At 46.3% G+C, this 17,467-nt stretch overlaps 1 protein-coding gene across 6 annotated transcripts; it reads right to left on the bottom strand.

Moving 5' to 3' along the window:
• Nucleotides 1-411: 411 nt before the first annotated feature.
• Nucleotides 412-17,391, bottom strand: Fam104a (family with sequence similarity 104 member A). 6 transcript variants are annotated; one of them, XM_045158747.1, is made up of 5 exons: nucleotides 17,171-17,301; nucleotides 14,515-14,585; nucleotides 10,164-10,263; nucleotides 2,748-2,810; nucleotides 412-1,062 (listed from the first exon to the last, which is right to left on the bottom strand). In XM_045158747.1, the coding sequence occupies exons 2-5, from the start codon at nucleotides 14,526-14,528 to the stop codon at nucleotides 817-819; spliced, it is 423 nt and encodes a 140-aa protein (XP_045014682.1). In that variant the 5' UTR covers nucleotides 14,529-14,585; nucleotides 17,171-17,301; the 3' UTR covers nucleotides 412-816. The 6 variants fall into 6 exon arrangements, with proteins under 6 accessions (XP_045014682.1, XP_045014684.1, XP_045014683.1 ...); XM_045158749.1 differs by lacking the exon at nucleotides 17,171-17,301 and adding an exon at nucleotides 17,025-17,143; XM_045158748.1 differs by lacking the exon at nucleotides 17,171-17,301 and adding an exon at nucleotides 17,008-17,137.
• Between the last annotated feature and the right edge of the window lie 76 nt (nucleotides 17,392-17,467).

Below are 17,467 nucleotides of genomic sequence, written 5' to 3'. Positions count from 1 at the left end.
CTGGCCTCAGTGGTGGAGTGTGCCACCCTACTCACAATCTTTGTCCAGTGGGGTTCCCTGACCTTACTTCACTTGGCAGTCAGGCAGCTTCCTGTGTCCTTAGCAGTGAGGCCACTATGAGCTTGTAGCACAAAGTGACTGAGTGTGTCTCAACATTGGGAAATGCACTGTTGTCTCCTAGTGACTGAGAAGGCAGGCTGGTGGAATATGGATACAGCAGTGTTCTGGATGTCTAGCAGTGAAGGACATTCTCCCCAGGCACAGAGATCTCTAAGGGCTACAACAGAGAGCATTTTCCGTAAGACAGCTACACACTCAGAGGCAGGATGGCGGGCAGTTCACTTCAGTGCAGAATGAAATCAGGCTTCCTACAGTTTGGAAGAAAACTGTTTTTCTTTTCATGGAAACTAATTACTTTTTACTAGTTTATTGAGTTAAAAAAGATTGAAGATTCCGCATTTTTAAAAGGCCCTTTTACAGAAAGTAGAATTTCTAATTAACAGATTGGGAAATCAGCCTGCACCAGACACACTATGGATGCAACACACAGATGAGACCTCCACAGACATACGCTACCTTGACATGGATCTGATGCCCTCCCTGCTAAGAATCTATAAAAAATTGCTCCAAAGCCCCTTTGAAATTGCAATAGTGCAGCAAAACCACAAGTAAACAACTGCCTGTCGGCCTGTTCTTTCAAATATAGACTGGAAGCCAACAGGCATTTTTGTGTGCAATGTTTAAAAACCAATCGTAAGTTGAGATTCAGGATCTGCACAGTGCTGTCCCTTCACAGAAGGCAAGAAGCTGCCGGCATCATGTCGGGGGCCGTCCTCGGTGCTGGAGGCTGTGAAAGTGGGCCTCCTTCAGGGTCTGGTTGATGCAGAAGTACGGGCCTTGGCACAGCGCAGACTGCTCGGGCACCGGCTGAGGAGTGCTGGGGCTGGATCCGGGGATGACCTGGCTCAAGCTGCCCTCTGGCCCGCTGGCCCTGTCCGGGCTGCTGATGTTGCTGCTGCTGCTGCTGCTGCTGCTGCTCCCCCCACCATCACTGCTGGAAGACTGCAAGGAAGGAAGAGCTGGGTCACCATCAGTCTATCACTGTGTAAGAGCTTCACCTCAAGAATTCCTCCTACCAGTCAGATAAACCCCAGTGTGTACACGTAGCGCATCTTGTGTCCTTGCATGTGGACACCCAGGCTGATTCTACTTCCCTGCTGCTGTGATCAGAACAGCAAGAAACACAGATGTACAGATGTCTTTTGGGTAGAATACAGAGCCCTACAGGTATATGCCCAGGAGTGATATGACTGGGCCATATGGTAATAAAAATTAAATTTGCAGGAAGATGGATGAATCCAGAAATTCTCATTAAATGTGAGATGCTTCACTTAACACAAGAAGATAGATATCACATACTGTCATGTGGCTGCTACTTTCAATTTTAATATGTCTTTTTGTGAGAGTGCAAGCACAGGTCAGAAACTAGAAAAGACAGCATGAAGGATAAGAAGGCTTTAAGGAAGATAGGGTAGAATGGGTAATAGAAGATGAGACATGCTGAGGTGGAAAGGGACACGTGGGGAGGGAGAGGTAGATCAACCACAGCAAAGTCTGTATGACTGTTGCTCTGTGTGCTGGTAAGGCAAGGGGCAGAATCAAGGACTGAGGAAGGACAGCTGGCTTCCTATTCCTCAGGCACTACCAGCCTGCATACGCATACTGGGCTTCACAGGTTACCATCCTCACAACCGAAATGGTTGACTAGGAAGTGGTTGGTCCAACTGAAATACAGACCTTGACTCCACACCCTGTAACTATACCTTCACATATCTCTGTCTGCTTTAACTTGTCATTCTATTAACTTCCAGTTATCAAAGAATTTTAAGCTTCAACGGAAACTGTTCACCACTGGCACAGAGTATAAATACATCCACAAAAGTAAGGTATTCTTGGTCTGAAGAGATGGCTTAGTAGTTAAGGTGCTTGCCTGCAAAGCCAAAGGACCCAAGTTCGATTCCACAGGACCCATGTAAGCCAGATGCACAAGGTGGTGCATCCATTAGAGTCTGCAGTGGCTGGAGGCGTTGGTGCACCCATTCTCTATCTGCCCTCCCCTCAAATAAATAATATTTTTTTAAAAAAATAAGGTATTCTCCTAACAAATAAGATGGACTCTGGGACCAAAGTCAGATTAAAAACTAAAAACCCTCTTGCCTCCCTTGTGAAAGCTCTCTGCTCCCTCCTAATCTAAACCTTAACCCCCCCCCCAAAAAAAACACAAAACCTATGCCAACTATGCAATAAACTCACCCTGCACACCACCTGGGACACAAAGCAAGCTACAGAGTTCTGTTTCCATGGCTACAGTCAGTACACCTGAGTGGACAGAGGTATTCTGTAACTCACAGGACTTAGTATTCTAGTCATCTGAAAGAAGCTACTCAGAAGTCCCGGATCAAAGTGAATCACTTGAAGAAATTTCTGCCTTTTGACAGGTGTCCTCAAAAACAACAGGAAATGCTAAGGACCCACTCAGAATGTGATTAAAGCAGAAATCAGGGAAGAAGTCTAATGGCAATGTTAGCTGCAATAAAATCTACTTAAGACTCGCAGCCAACTCAAAATCAAACATGACCCTGCAAAGGCCTCTCCTAGCCTAGCATAAGCACCTAGGCTGTCCACCTGCAGCCTGAGAAGGTCACGAGTGTTTGACAAACAGGTCACTGCACTGGAACAGAACCCACCGCGCAGAACGCTCTGTTTCCTCTTAGTCTGTTTTCTTTACTGTTTTTCGTTACAGGTACTATCTGAAAATTAAGGCAAGAACTATAATCAGTTTCTAGAAAATCAATTTGGCATGTCAAATTATATCTATTTCACACTATAACAGCAAAAGTGACGCCACTCAGCAAAGATAAAAGTTTATTCAACAGGTCAGTAGGGTTCTGCACAGTAGCTTAAAAAAGAAAAACTATACTTGTACTTCCAGGGGGTTTTGTTTGGTTTTGTGAGAGGTCTCACACTGTGTTGTCCCAAGTTGCCCTTGAATGTATAGCAATCTTCCTGCCTCAGCCTCTTGAGTGCTGGAATTACAAGGGTGTACCACCATGCCCAACTCCCCAGTTTGCCCAATTTTACAGTGACATGTATGAGAATGTCTAGTATTGCCTTATTGTAGTGGCTAAATATTACCATCTAAACTTCTCACAATAAACCTGGCTAAATTATAACATAGTCATTGTAATGTTTACATAACATGAAAGCACCCTCAGCCATTACTGATGATGCTGGAGATGTATACATCTGAGTTGGAAAGAACTCTCTCTCTCTCTCTCTTTTTCAGTTTTTTGAGGTAGGGTCTCACTCTAGCTCAGGCTCACCTGGAATTCACTCTGTATTCTCAGGGTGGCCTTGAACTCACATCAATCCTCCTACTTTCTGCCTCTCCCAAGTGCTGGGATTAAAGGCGTGCCCAACCACGCCTGGCTATTTTCTTTCTTTTCTTTTCTTTCTTTCTTTCTTTCTTTCTCTCTCTCTCTTTCTCTCTCTCTCTCTCTCTCTCTCTTTCTTTCTTTCTTTCTTTCGTAAAGAGCAAGAAAGGCAGAGAGAGAATGTGCGTACCAGGGCCTCCAGCTGCTGCAAACAAACTCCAGATGCATGTACCACCTTGAGCATCTGGAAGACCAAACCTGGGTCCTTTAGCTTTGCAGTCAAGCACCTTAACCACTAAGCCATCTCTCCAGCCCTTTTTCCAGTTCATGCTAAACATTAAATACATGTATGTCAGCTGGGTTTTAATTGTTGATTTACTGTACACATATGTGAAAACCAAAAACAGCCCAGAGGGACACAGGTGACAAGTCACTTAGTAGTTGGATCCTCTTATTTTACTTCTAATTATTTTCTAAAGCTTCTACCAAAAATAGTTCCTTTGAGGAAACCAACTCTGATCACGAGTAACTGAAGAATGCTATACAAAGCAGAGTAAGGTCTTAGTGACTTCCAAGACCGAGACTTAAAAAGAGCTTTCTGGTGGTGACGGCGTCTTCCTAAGTGCATGTCTCACCCAGGACCTCTTCCCCAGCCTTGCAGAAGGAGAGAAACAAGGTGCTTGGCGCAAAGCCCAAGCATCTACTTCTTGGCACCAGGATGCCAAGAAATGAGCAGCTGCTCAGCCAATCACAAAGGGTGGCTGTGTGTGCCCCTGCTCCCTGCCCTCTCCCAGGCTGTGGAGGAAGCAAGCAAGGCTGCGGCAGGGTGTGGCCTGGAGCCACCCTGAACGAAGACCCGCCCCACCACCAAAAAAAAAAAAAAATCTCAGATAGTGAGTTTTTGCATTCACATTCGCATATGTGCATGTTTATATGTATGGGCACATGTGCGTGCAGGTGTACATGCAAGTAGGGGGCCACTGGACAAGCTCAGGTGTCACTGTCAGGACTGCCCACCTCCGAGAAAGGGCTTCTCACTGGCCTGAAGTTCACCAAATTAGGCTACACTACACTACACTACACTGTTCAGCAAGCCCAGGGACCCTCACATCTCTGCTTCTCCAGCACTGGTATGACAGGCACACACCACCATGCCCAACATTTATGTGGGTACTCGGGAACAAGGCATGCACTGTGCCAACTGTTATTTTCCCATACTCTATTCATGGATATTTGAAAAAAGCAAGTATTCTGGCATGGTAACACCAGCCTGCAATGCCCACACTTGGAACGTAGAGGCAGGAAGATCAGGAATTCAAGGTCAGCCTCAGTGGCAAACCAGTTCAAGGCCATGCTAGGCTATATGAGACCCTATCTCAATTAATCACCTGGATACAAAAGGACTTCTAGGGTTGTTCTCACAGAGACATTTTACGCTAATACAAGAATACCTGAAAAGGCAAACAATGTGCTTTCTTTTAGTTTTAATTTTTATTTATTTACTTGAGAGGTAGAGAGATGAAGACATATAGAAAGAATGGGCATGCCAGGGTGTCTAGATGCTGCAAACAAACTCTAGATGCACACATCACCTTGGGCTTCTGGCTCACATGGGTCTTGGAGAATAGAATCTGGGTCCTTTGGCTTTGTAGGCAAGTAAGTGGCTTAACAGCTGAGCCATCTCTCCAGCCCTGACACATGTAAAGCCTGTAACCCCAGCACTTCAGGAGGTTGAGGAAGGAGGAACTGGACTGCTACATAGGGAGTTCGAAGCTCTGGTGTACCCAAGACCTTTTCTAAAACATTATCATGGTTTACTGTCAAAATTATGGGTGGAAGTTCTCAACAAAAAGTTTACAAAGGGCTGGAGAAGGGGCTTAGTGGCTATGGTACTTGCCTGCAAAGCCTAAGGACCCAGGTTTAACTCCCCAGAGCCCACATAAGCCAGATGAACAGGGTGGGGTGGCACATGCTTCTGGAGTTCATTTGCAGTGGCTGTGGACCGTAGAGTGCCCATTCTCTCTCCCTCCCAACTCTCTCTCAAATATTTTTTTTTTAAAAAATTAGTAATAATAGTCATCCAAAAAGTAATAAAACCCAGACTACTATCCTCAAATGCAAGAATACTCCATCTCAGCCAGGTGTGGTGGCTTCAGGCCAGCCTTGTCTACGGGGAGCAGTAAATGCTGACCGAACCCAATGAGGGGAAACGGTGGCAGTGCATCCACCATAAGCGCAGGCCGTGGCTCCTGCAGACAGCAGCACAGCAAGCGTGTAGCCCAGGCTGACCTCAAATTCTCTTATGTAGTCTCAGGGTGACCTTGAACCTCACAGTGATCCTCTTACCTCTATTGGTATCTTTTAAAGGCGTGCACCACCACGTCCAGCCATGTCTCCCAAGAAATTTTAGCCAAACCATCAAGGAGGCCAGGCAGGGCTCAGAAGGGAAGGCCAGTAAGAAAGAACTACACAGGCTGCCGAGGTGAGGCTGAAGAAGGGGACGAAAGGGAAGTTCCAATGGAGTTGAATAAGACCTGAAGGTTAGGCAGCAAGAGAACACTAATAGATGAGAGAAAGCAGCAGTGTGGAGGCAAAGATCCAGATGGACCAGAAAGGAAGAAAGTGAAAATTTTCAGCAGTCTAGCAAGGATGGTCACCAGAAAGGCAGCATGCTTCCTTCTCGAGAAGGAAGACACACCCGTCATGAAGAAGACAAGAGAGAGGGAAGACATCCATATTCATGGTCCACTCCTCGGCTAACGTTTCATCTTTTCAGGCAGTCAAGTCTGTTTAGGAGATAATGCATTTATACCTACGGCAGAAACTATCAACATCTTTGAGTCCTTTCCTACCATTTCCCTCAGGAAAGCTGTCCAGGCAGGAATATAATTGCTGAGTCTCTGCTTTATAAAATGAGAACCAAGCCAGGCATGGCAGTACATGCCAATCACCCCAGCACCTGGGAGGCGGAGGCGGAGGCGGAGGCAGGAGTCCTGATCACAAGGTCATGGTCAGCCTGGCTATCTGGGCTGAGGACCGGTCTCAAAAAAAATAAGAAAGAAAGAAGGGGGAACCAGAACATACATGTATACTTACTTATTACCTAAAACACTGTATGTTTTCTTCTCTTAGTTACAAAAGCAAATCAAAGTATTTTATCATCTTTAAGCCCCAGCTTCTCTTCACTTCAATCTCCTGATGCTTTTTAAAAAAGTATTTTATTACTTTATTTATTAGAGAGACAATATGCATGCTAGGGCCTCTAGCCTCAGTTAAAGCAAAAGGATGTATAGAATCCTAGTTTTTTTAAAGTAATGTGGATCACCAGGGTCATGCCTTTGCACTCCTGTAAGAATACCCTCTGGATTTCAGTTTTATCACCAAGTTGTTAAATCTCTTAGCAAAGACTAAACCATTTCACAGTATTTTGAGAAATTAAAATTGAGTCTTGGGCCAGGCATGGTGGCACACACCTTTACCCCAGCACTCTCTCCTGGCCTAGAGTGGGAGCCTATATCAAAAACAAAAAACAAACAAACAACAACAAAAAAAACCCAGAAAAACAAAACAAAACTGGGTCTTGGAAGGTTAAGATAAATATGGGGGGTTATATTTTTTTAAAAGGCTCTGCTTTTATTTACTGAAGCAGAAGTGCTGTTTATGGGGCTACACTTAGGTCCCAGAAGCCATATTTGCAGGGCAACTTCTAATATAGCTTATAAAGACACTGAGCCCCAGGTATGGTGGCCCATGTCTCTAATTCCAGCACTCAGGAAGCAGAGGTAGGACAATGACCATGAGTTCGAGGTCAGCATAGGCTACAGTGAGACCCCACCTCAAAACAAACAAAAAAAAACAACAACACTAAAACTGGCCATAAACGCACTGCCACCCATGTGCAGATAATCTATAAGCAAAGAGTGCCCCTCCCTCCATAAGACACCATCCAAACAAGAACATCACTCCTCTCCGTGTGAGACAATCCTAACAAGGCCAGCTGCTGACTGAAACCTAGCCAGATGTGTTCACTAAATGTTTGTCTGAGACAAGGTTTCAGACTATACCCCAGCAGCTGGCCTAAAAGTAGGTAGTCCACACAGGCCTTGAACTCATGGCAATCTTCCTTTCTCACCCTCCTAAGCGCTAATCACAAGCATAAACCACCACACCTGGCTAATCCAGCCCATTTTAACCCTCTCTAGAACTGCCCAACTGCCTTTAACAGAGCCCTACAGGAAGACAAACTGGTTATTTCACTTCCTGCTCACTAAGAAGACCAAGCATGACTGAACGCTTAACTAACAGTTAAAATATACCTCAATTTAACATACTATCTAAAGCTCAAAAGTCATTAGATCTAAGTCATTGAAATTAAAATTCAAACTTCAAAAACCAGTTAAGAGTTCTAAGGAAAAAAAAATCCCCATAAGGCCGCATTTTTTTCTCTTGTTAAAAATCTAAAATTGCTTTCCATGTCATCGCATTTATTGGAAAAAGTCTTTTCGTGGTACAAAACAAGTGGGAGAAAATTATTCCTGTGTTCCTCTGATTCCAGCGAAGCCTAGGACCAGGCTGCCCTGGATATATTTAGCCAAGACTCTCTGCTCCTCCCAAAGGCCGCGCACACCAGTGCCAGGCAAGCTGCTCCGTGGTCAGATCCCGAGGCCCAACTCTTTTTCTGCTTCCTGTTGGCTGTGTATCTTTGGATAAGTGATTTTCGTTTTCTGTGCCCTAATTTTTTTTCCATCTGAGTGGAAAATTCCTTTTCCTAATAAAATGGGAGGAAGAAAATGCATGCATAGAGTAAAGCTTCTCTCTAGAGAATGCATCTGCAAGTCAGGTCACATCCTTTAACCTCCAAGCACCTAGCAAAGAGGCAAAGAAGAGGTTCAGGCTCTAATCTTCAGAGCAGAGTGTTACAGCTGGACACAAACACCTCATGTCTTACTGCTAAGTAGTTGCCAATGTTAGGATTTTTAGCAGCAGAGTTAATTCAGAAATGAATTGTAAGTAGCACCTGTAAATCTCTTAAAATTTAAGTATATTCTCCTCACAAATGAAAGCAGGTTACAAGAAAAAGTCTAAAATTATTTAAGTCAAGAAAAGCCCAAGAAATAATTTCTTATCTTAGTCTAAAGGAAATGCATCTTGTGGGCCCTAAAAATTGAAAGATAATATTGGGCTTGAGAGGTGGCTTAGCGATTAAGACAGTTGCCTGCAAAGCCAAAGGATCCTGGTTTGATTCTCCAGGACCCAGATGCACAAAGTGGTGCATGTATTTGGAGTTCATTTCCAGTAGCTGGAGGCCCTGACATGCCCATTCATATTCTCTCTCAAATAAATAAAATATGTTAAAAGACAATATTTTGCTTAGTAATGTCAATATTTTAGACAAATTATTAGCAAAATCATTCATTTATTTTTCCCTTTTATTTACAGTTGTTAAAATAAGAAGCCAAATAAAGAGCTTTAAACTTTTTGTTTGTGTTTTGAGGTAGGGTCTCACTCTAGCCCAGGCTGACCTGGAATTCAATAAGTAGTCCCAGGCTGGCTTCAAACTCAAGGCAATCCTCCTGCCTCTGCCTCCCGAGTGGAATGCTGCGATCAAAGGCATGGGCCACCACACCTAGCTGCTCTGAACTTGTTTTTGTGCTATAAACCTAAGAACCCATTCCAGTGCAGAAATGCCTCAAGGCTTAACTTTGCATTTTAGATCTCCCTTAGCCTCTCCAGTCACCAAGACCTGTGAAGACACCAGAGGAAGCAGCGCAAGCACAACTCAACAGGCCACACTGGACACTCAGAAGTCACTCGAAGCAGACACCAACTCACACTGCAGAACTGAGGAAAACAAACTCTAAGATACTTAAGATGTGTGTCGTACTTAAAACATAAGTGTTTCAGTAAAAAACAAAAGACAACCATTTCTATTCCTGTCCTCAGACATCAAAACTGTAGGTCAACAAAGAGTCAGCACAAGGAGCCGGACTCACTATGCTCTGGAGCCACAGAGACCCGGCCGGCCGCGCACAGATGCAGGAAGTCCGCCGTCTGCCCACCCGAGACAGAGCATGGTGGGGACTCCGCTGCTGAAATAGTTTTAACCTAAGAGGTTCATGGTAGAAAACTGTTGGTTTTCTTTTATCCTTGAGTCTCCTATTAGCATATTAAACAAAATCTCCATTACTTATCTGCTAACCACTTTTTAAAAAGGAAAAGCTAGTAAGACTTTAAAAGGAAGGCAAGCAGCTCTAAAAACTCAAGTCTACACATCAGATCCTAATCTGAACCTGTTCATCGATTGATCTCTGTGTCAGTGTGACTGACTGAGTGCCATGATTCTTCCTCTGTGGAAGTACAGATAAAACAAAGACGAGATACAAACCAAGTCCTAGGGAAAAGATCCTTCAATGTCTGATTGCTCCCCCTGTGGCCAGGGAAGGGGACCATGGGGGAAGAGTGCACCATTTCCTCAAGTGGGCCAGGTGTGGCAGGCTGCGTACCAACCATTAGCCCAGCACTCGGGAGGCACAGGGATGGCCACAGATTCAAGGTAGAACTGGTAGGTCTGCAGTACCAAGTTTCAGGACACCCTGGCCTATGTCTTGAGAGGAAGGGAATAAATGGTTGAGACTACTGCAGTCCAGTGAGAGCATGACCCTTTGAACAAATAACTCCCTTCCAATGACACAGCAGAAACAGGCCTTCGGCTCTGAGAGCACGCCTTACCTCGGTGTCCCAGGACTCCTGAAAGACAGGGCTTCGACTACTCCTCTTGGTCAGCGGGGGAAGGTGGGTGTCCTCTTCATTGCCATTCCTTCTCCTTTTCCTGAAGTTAAAACGAACACTGAGCTGAGAGGCAAACGAAGAACTATGGCAACACAGAACTGTCCCTCTCTACTGAGATGTAAAACTGGAAATATACCATCACTAGGCACTAAGCAAAAGACGCACTGTGCTGGGCAGTGGCAGGAAGGTCAAGCTCAAGTGGCAAGTCCACTTTCTACACAAGTCTGGCAACTCTAAATGCCTGCTGGGAATAAAGAAAGAACAAGATAGCTCAAGATTAAGCTTTCACACTCATCAAGGTTCCCTTCCTTCCACATCACTCCTTCCTTCCCTCCCTCCCTCCCTGTGGCACACCTGGGGGAGTGGCCATGTAAAAACAGTGGCCCACGGCAATGCCACAGGCTTTAGGAGCTTCTAATCTTTAGATTTTCCCCAAATTATCACACTGAACAGAAGCTCTCTGCCCTCCACAAAAGTCGATTCCTTTTTTGGGCAATCACTGGAGCAGCAGCTCTTGGGCGTCGGAACACGCCGCTCTCGCTCCGCTGCCAGTCTTGTATAAGTTACTGCGCCACCTCAATGGATGACACCAGACAAGCTGGCTGCAAAAGCTGCATCCAGGTCCCAACTTCAAAGAAAAACTGCATCTTTCTCAGCACGTGTTCTCTGATATATGAAAGGGCATTTACTTGTACTCTCTACAAGAATTAAATGCCATCAGAAGGATTTTTAAGCCCCAGTTAGAAAACAGAAATAATTTAGACTGGAGAGATGGCTTAGCAGTTAAGGTGCTTGCCCATGAAGCCAAAGGACCCAGGTTCAATTCCCTAGGACCTATGTAAGCAGATGCACAGGTAGCACATGCTTCTGGAGTTCCTTTGCAGTGGTTAGAGGCCATGACATGCCCATTTTTTCTCTATCTGCCTCCTTCACTCCCTTTCAAGTAAGTTCCTACTGGGCATGATAACCATATCTTTAATCCCAATAGTAAGGAAGCAGAGGAGGAATGTGGCATATTAAATGTCAGCCTAGCTGGCGGGTGTGGTGGCACACGCCTTTAATCCCAGTGAGCTTAAGGCTCAAACAAACAAACAAACAAACAAAAAGGCCAGCCTGTTCTACAGTTGAATTCCAGCCCAACCAGGGCTACTAAGAGAGATCATGTTTTCAAAAAAGCAAACCAATTAATTTAGAAAATAAAGTAGGGCCAGGGAAATGGCTTAGCAGTTAAAGTGGTTGCCTATGAAGCCTAAGGGACCCAGGTTCAATTCCCCAGCACCCATGTAAGCCAGATGCACAAGATGGCACATGCATCTGGAGTTGGTTTGCAAGGTGAGGCCCTGGTACACCCCCTCCGCCTCTCTCTCACTCAAATAAATTAATTAGTTAAAATCTTTTTTTATTGTTTTGATTTTTCCTGGTAGGGTCTCGCTGTAGGGCAGGCTGACCTGGAACCCACTAGGTAGTCTCGGGGTGGCCTCGAACTCATCATGGTGGTCCTCCTACCTCTACCTGCTGGGATTGAAGGTGTGCGTCACCACACCAAGCTAGCCAAGCTAAATTAAAATCTTTTTCAAAAATAAATAAAGTAAGATCCGAGTGTGGTGGCACACACCTTAATCCCAGTACTCGGGAGGCAGAAGTAGGATCACCATGCATTCGAGGCCATCCTGAGACTACCTAGGGAATTCCAGGTCAGCCTGAGCTAGAGCAAGACCCTACTTTGAAAAACTAAAAAAAATAAAATAAAATAAATCAAGTAAGGCCAGGCATGGTGGTGCCTTTGTTTCCAGCACCCAGGACTACTGTGGGTTTGAAGCCAGCCTGGGCTACCGAGTGAGTTTCAGGTCAGCTTGGGCAACAGAGCCTCCTTTAAAAAAAAAAAAAAGAAAATTCAGTTCCTGCCAGGCATGGTAGCTCACACCTATAATCCCAGCATTCACAAGGCTGAGACAGGAGGGTCAACATGGGTTCAAGGCCAGCCTAGGTTGCATACTGATCATAGGCCAGCCTGCTGTGCAGAATGAGACTCTTTACGACAACAGTAGAACCACCAAGGCACAGGTGGCACTCTCAGCATGAAGTGACTGCTCACGTTCTTGGTCACCACACTGAAGAGCACAGCGCCTTGACTAGGAGAGTCCTGGTGGGCAGCCCTGACCAGAACAGAAGCAGTGTGCACAGGAGCACCACTTTCTCTGACAATTAAGATGTTTACAAGTTCAAGTTTCTAGTGAAAAAGAGACAGAACCTAGTGAGAGACAGCAGGTTTTGTGAAAGTATTTAGACTTGGAGGTAAGACCTGCAGGATATAATCTCATGTACAGTTAGAAGCTTTCGAAGTGAATAGAGCTGGCTTACTGTAACAAGCCCTTAATCCTAAGGTTTTAGAAGACTAGAAACTGTAAAGTTCCTCTCGGTCCTGTCCTGTTCCAAATACATCTAGCTTTAACAATGAATATAATGAGTTTTGCTTAACTTTTTTATTGACAACTTCTGTAATTATAGACAATAAACCATAATACCCCCCCCCCAGCTTGTTTTTGTGAGATAGGAATCTCACTATAGAGCTCAAACTCACTCATCTCCTGCCTCAGCCCCCAGAGTAGTGGACTTGTACGCATGTACCGCGAGGCCTGGCTTTTAAAGGCTTTTTTTTTCCTCCACTAACTCACTAGTCTGTCCTGTGCCACATATCCTCCCAGAGGACTTGTAACTTCAGGGGAGCCCACAGGCCCAGTGTGATTCTGACCAACCTCATGGCTAAGACTCATTCACCTCCAAAATAATGCCTCACTTCTGCCCACCTTACACATTACTCCTGAGGAATTTTAACAGTAAAAACAAGATCAACAAGAGTTGTTTTGATTCTGTTTTTGTTTTGTGGTACTGGGGATCAAGCTAAGCCTTGTACCTGTTGGGCAAGGGCCCTCCCACTGTGCTACACCCTCAGAAATACCAGGCTTCAGCAACCACTTAGGCAGACTTGCCATTCTCAGCTTGAGCCAACAAGCTTCTACTTTCCTCTGCACACAAGGGCAGCAGAGCAATGGCTGTGGGACATCTGAAGACACTGGCCCCGCACCATCAGCTTCTGAGCTGCTGAGTCACTCTGACTAAAATGTGCCTTTCCCCCATCTGTCGTGGGGTATCTTCCCAGTAGTAAGAATATCATGGCACCAAAGGGAAAAAAAAATCTAAAAACAAAGACGAAATGGTCTATAGGTTTTTAACTAACCTCTGGGGAAGTTATAAAAAATATGTCTGCCTTTAAGCCGGGTGTGGTGGTGCATGCCCGTAGTCCCAGCAGTGAGGAGGCTGAGGGAAGAGGTTTGTTCGAGGCCAGCCTGGGACTAACAGGGTTCCAAGTTAGCCTGGGCTAGAGTGAGACCTTGTCTTGAAAAAAATTAAAAATAAATTTTAAAAAATCCCTCCTTAAATTCAGTCAGTTTCTCAAGGTAGTATTACTTCTCAGGCCTCTAGGTGGTAATGGTGTGAGAATGAATCCTGCCTAGTCTTCATTCTCTTTGGCTTTTAGTAGATATCACTCTTAAAACATTCTGTTTCCAATAGTCTTGTTAATAACTGGCAAGATTACTGGTTCATGCTCATATCCATCCATCCAGTAAGTTACCATTATAGCATTTGGCATTAATGCCAGAGTCAAGTTATAATTTTGGCAGGCAGCCTGTAATTGACTGTCATCTAGGTACAGATATTAACACGTTAGTCCGAGGATGGCTGACTCCATCACTTTTCATCATTTTGTTTCTCTCCTACCTTCCTGATACCTTCTAGTGCCTGAGCAGAGAGGTAATCTTCAGAGTAATGAAACTGGCTTTCAAATATTTTTCAAAAAGTAAAACACAGCTAGGTGTGGTGGTGCACACTTTTAATCCCAGCACTCGGGAGGCAGAGGTAGGATAGCCATGAGTTCGAGGCCACCCTGAGACTACATAGTGAATTCCAGGTCAGCCTGAGCTAGAGAGAAGACCCTGCCTCAGAAAAAAAGTAAAACACCTCTTGCTTTATTTCGGGGAGGAGGGGGTAAAAGAGGGGGATGAAAACTGAACTCACTATATATAAAAATTAAGGATGTGCCCCACTTGGTGGAGCATGCCTTTAATCTCAGCACTTGGGGGGGGGCAGAAATAGGAGGATCAGCAGGAGTACAAGGCCACTCTGAGACTACACAGTAAATTCCAGGTCAAACTGGAGTGAAACCCTACTTTGAAAAACAAAAACAAAAAATGGGATGTTATGAAGTCTGGACTCCATACCACACACTCACCTTTCCACAGCCATTGCAGTCTGAAAATCAGTCTTAGATCAACCCTTCATCACAAACTTGAGCAGAGAGACCTGCGATATGAGTTGACGTGGAGGTAATAATTAATAGCTGGAGCTGGCTGAGCTGGCCCACCACATTCCATGAACACATGGGGTCAGCAGGCAATAAAAGCATAAAGGCTACCGCCTCAGTGGGTGAGCCAGCTTGCTGCGCAAGCCTGAGGACCTGGGCTCAGGCCCCAACACTGAGGTAAAAACGTGGACCCAGCCATGCACACCTGTAGCCCCAGTGCTGGGGGGAGGGAGAGAACAAGATCTAGTTTCAGTCTAGCTGTAAACCAGTGAACTCTAGGTTCAGTGAGAGACTCTTTCCTCATGGAAATGAGGTCACAGAGCAACAGAGCACACCCATCTTGCTCTGGCCCCTGCAGGAATGTGCACAGGGTGAGCACTCCTGCACATGCACATACAGATTTAAAGTCTGTCTAAACCAAGTCAAAGAGGAAGCGACCAGGGTAAACATGTGAAGATTTGAGAAAGTACTAGAATCTGCTGTCAATACATGCTCAAGATGGTTTGTGTACAGTACTGAATAAGGGGAAGGTGTTCCAGGTAGGAATAAACAAGACTTTCTCAGATACACAACAAAAGTAAGCACCGTGGAGCAGGGCGTGGTGGTGCACGCCTTTAATCCCAGTACTCGGGAGGCAGAGGTGGGAGGACTGCAGTGAGTTCAAGGCCACCCTGAGACTACATAGTGAATTCCAGGTCAGTCTGGGCTAGAATGAGACCTTACCTCAAATTAAAAAAAGAAAAAAAAGTATACAACTGTGTTTGAGACCACCACCTCCCCCTGCAAAAACAAATGGCAGTTAGGTCAGGGTCACTATAGTTAAAGGTTCTGATACTCATTCTAATGGCATGACTAATTAGGTCGTAATTTCAATTTAGCCAATTCAAACCTTTCAATGGTCTTTAATAGTTGGCAAGATTACTGTTTCATGTCCTTTCTGTACAATCAAATTATATACCTTTTGGCACTGCATTAATGCCCCAAACCAGACAATTCTGGCAGGCACCTTACCATTTATTTCACTCTTCTATACAAATAAAGGCGTTCTGCATCAACTGCTAATGACCCGAATCAAGTAATTCAATTAAGCCTGGTGGACCATTAAAATTTTACCATAGGAAGCTGGGCATGGCGGCACATGCCTTTAATCCCATTTGGGAGGCAGAGGTAGGAGGATCACTGTGAGTTCAAGGCTACCCTGAGACTACATAATGAATTCCGTGTCAGTCTGGGATAGAGTGTGACCCTACCTCAACAAACAAACAAAATTTATCATAGGACCCATAACTTTAGGATGTTTTGGGGAACATCAATGAAGCAACAGTTTCAGAGACCTCGAGAAAGGCTGATTACATCCACAGACAGTGAAACCAAGGCGCTTGAAAAGATGTGGAATACTCAGACAGCCCCTATGATCCATCTTCTGTCTACCACTATGAACTTGGAAGGACTCGGAATCAGATAACCGACGGTCTTTCTAGGTCCTATTTCTTTTTTCTTTTCTTTTTTTTCCAAGGAGAGCCAAAGAGAAGAGAGAGAATAGGCACACCAGGCCCTCCAGCCACTGCAAACGAACTCAGACGCCTATGCTCCTTGTGCTCCTGGCTTACACTGGTCCTGGGGATCGAACCTGGGTTCTTTGGCTTCGCAGGCAAACGCCTTACCGCTAAGCCATGTCTCCAGCCCCTATGTCTGTTTCTTCATTAGAAACATGAAAAAAAGTTGGACTGAGTGATCCTGAAGATCTCTAAGGTCTTTAAGATCTGCGATGAGGGATTTTTCTAACTTGAAATGCGGTTGGCCCTCTTGACTCTGGGGTAGCAGCCTGTATTTCTTCTTCCCACCTTCTTGAGGAAAACGGACAGAGGAAAAGAAATCAGGCCCTAAGCGATCATGTGTTAGCCAGCCCTCAGAGAAGAGCCGGGCTCTGAGGCCAGGCTCAAGCAATGGTACCCTACCTGACGCCCTCGGAGTCAAACGGCTGGGCATCCAGACAGTTTAGAATCCTGCCTGTTGATGCTCACAGCCCAGAGGGTCACAACTCCACCCTGCCCTTCTGGGTTTACAGGAGATCAAGGCACACAGGCGCTAATCCCTCCGGGCAGCAGGGTTAAGCCCAACCCCCATCCCCAACCTGACCTTGGGGCGCCAGCGGCTCCCCGCCCCGGGCTCTCCTCCCCGACGCCTGCAAGGGACCCCCTCTCTCCCCACCCCCAAGATCAGCCTCTCCTCCCTCCCCCCCCGCCCGCCTAAATTTAGGACGGAGGAGCTTCAGGACTGTCGTCTCTCTTCAGGGACTGCACAGCCCTCGCTCCAAATATGCAAGGACAGAACTACAAGAACGGGAAGGAAAGGGGGTACGGTACCAGCACCCCAGAGTCACCCGTCCGGGCTACCCGCAGGGCCCAGGCTGTCACTCACGCATTCCCTCCACTGACCGCACAATAGCCCACACCGAGCACCCCCAGGACCCAGGCCGGCCCGGGCCCTCGCTTCGCGGCCCCCTCGGCTTCACGTCGCAGAGCCTCGGGCTGGAGGACCGAGAGGAAACGGGGGAGGGGGGCGGCGATCCCTTCCCTCTCACCTGGGGCGGAGGCGCTCGCTCATGGCAGCTGGTGGAGGGGAGCGACGCGGCACCGCCCCGCGGCCTGAGCGAACACAGGGGGTTGTGTCTCGGCGGCCGCCACGCCCACCCCCTCGGGCCCTGGCTCTGGCTGCCGCGCGGGTGGAGGCGGCCGGCTGCGAGTCCCCCTCGGTGCCACCCGTACCGCAACGACTTCCGGCGTCTCCTCCGCGCCCCCCCATGTCGCGGGCGCGTGGTCCCGCCCTCCCGCGGCTGCGCAGTAGCGTGATGCCCGCGAGGCCTCCCGCTGGCCCCGCC

Source organism: Jaculus jaculus, chromosome 9 (genome assembly GCF_020740685.1).
Source record: "Jaculus jaculus isolate mJacJac1 chromosome 9, mJacJac1.mat.Y.cur, whole genome shotgun sequence".
NCBI classification, from domain to species: domain Eukaryota; kingdom Metazoa; phylum Chordata; class Mammalia; order Rodentia; family Dipodidae; genus Jaculus; species Jaculus jaculus.
The sequence above is the reverse complement of the archived record's forward strand: the minus strand, read 5'-3'. Positions and strand labels throughout refer to the sequence as shown.

Coding starts and splice junctions, on each gene's coding strand:
- Fam104a (XM_045158745.1), bottom strand. CDS start 17,391: ATGGGGGGGCGCGGAGGAGACGCCGGAAGTCGTTGCGGTACGGGTGGC. Junction 10,264..17,170: donor AGCGAGCGCCTCCGCCCCAG/GTGAGAGGGAAG, acceptor TTTTAACTTCAG/GAAAAGGAGAAGGAATGGCA. Junction 2,811..10,163: donor AGGAGTCCTGGGACACCGAG/GTAAGGCGTGCT, acceptor CTTAATTTTCAG/ATAGTACCTGTAACGAAAAA.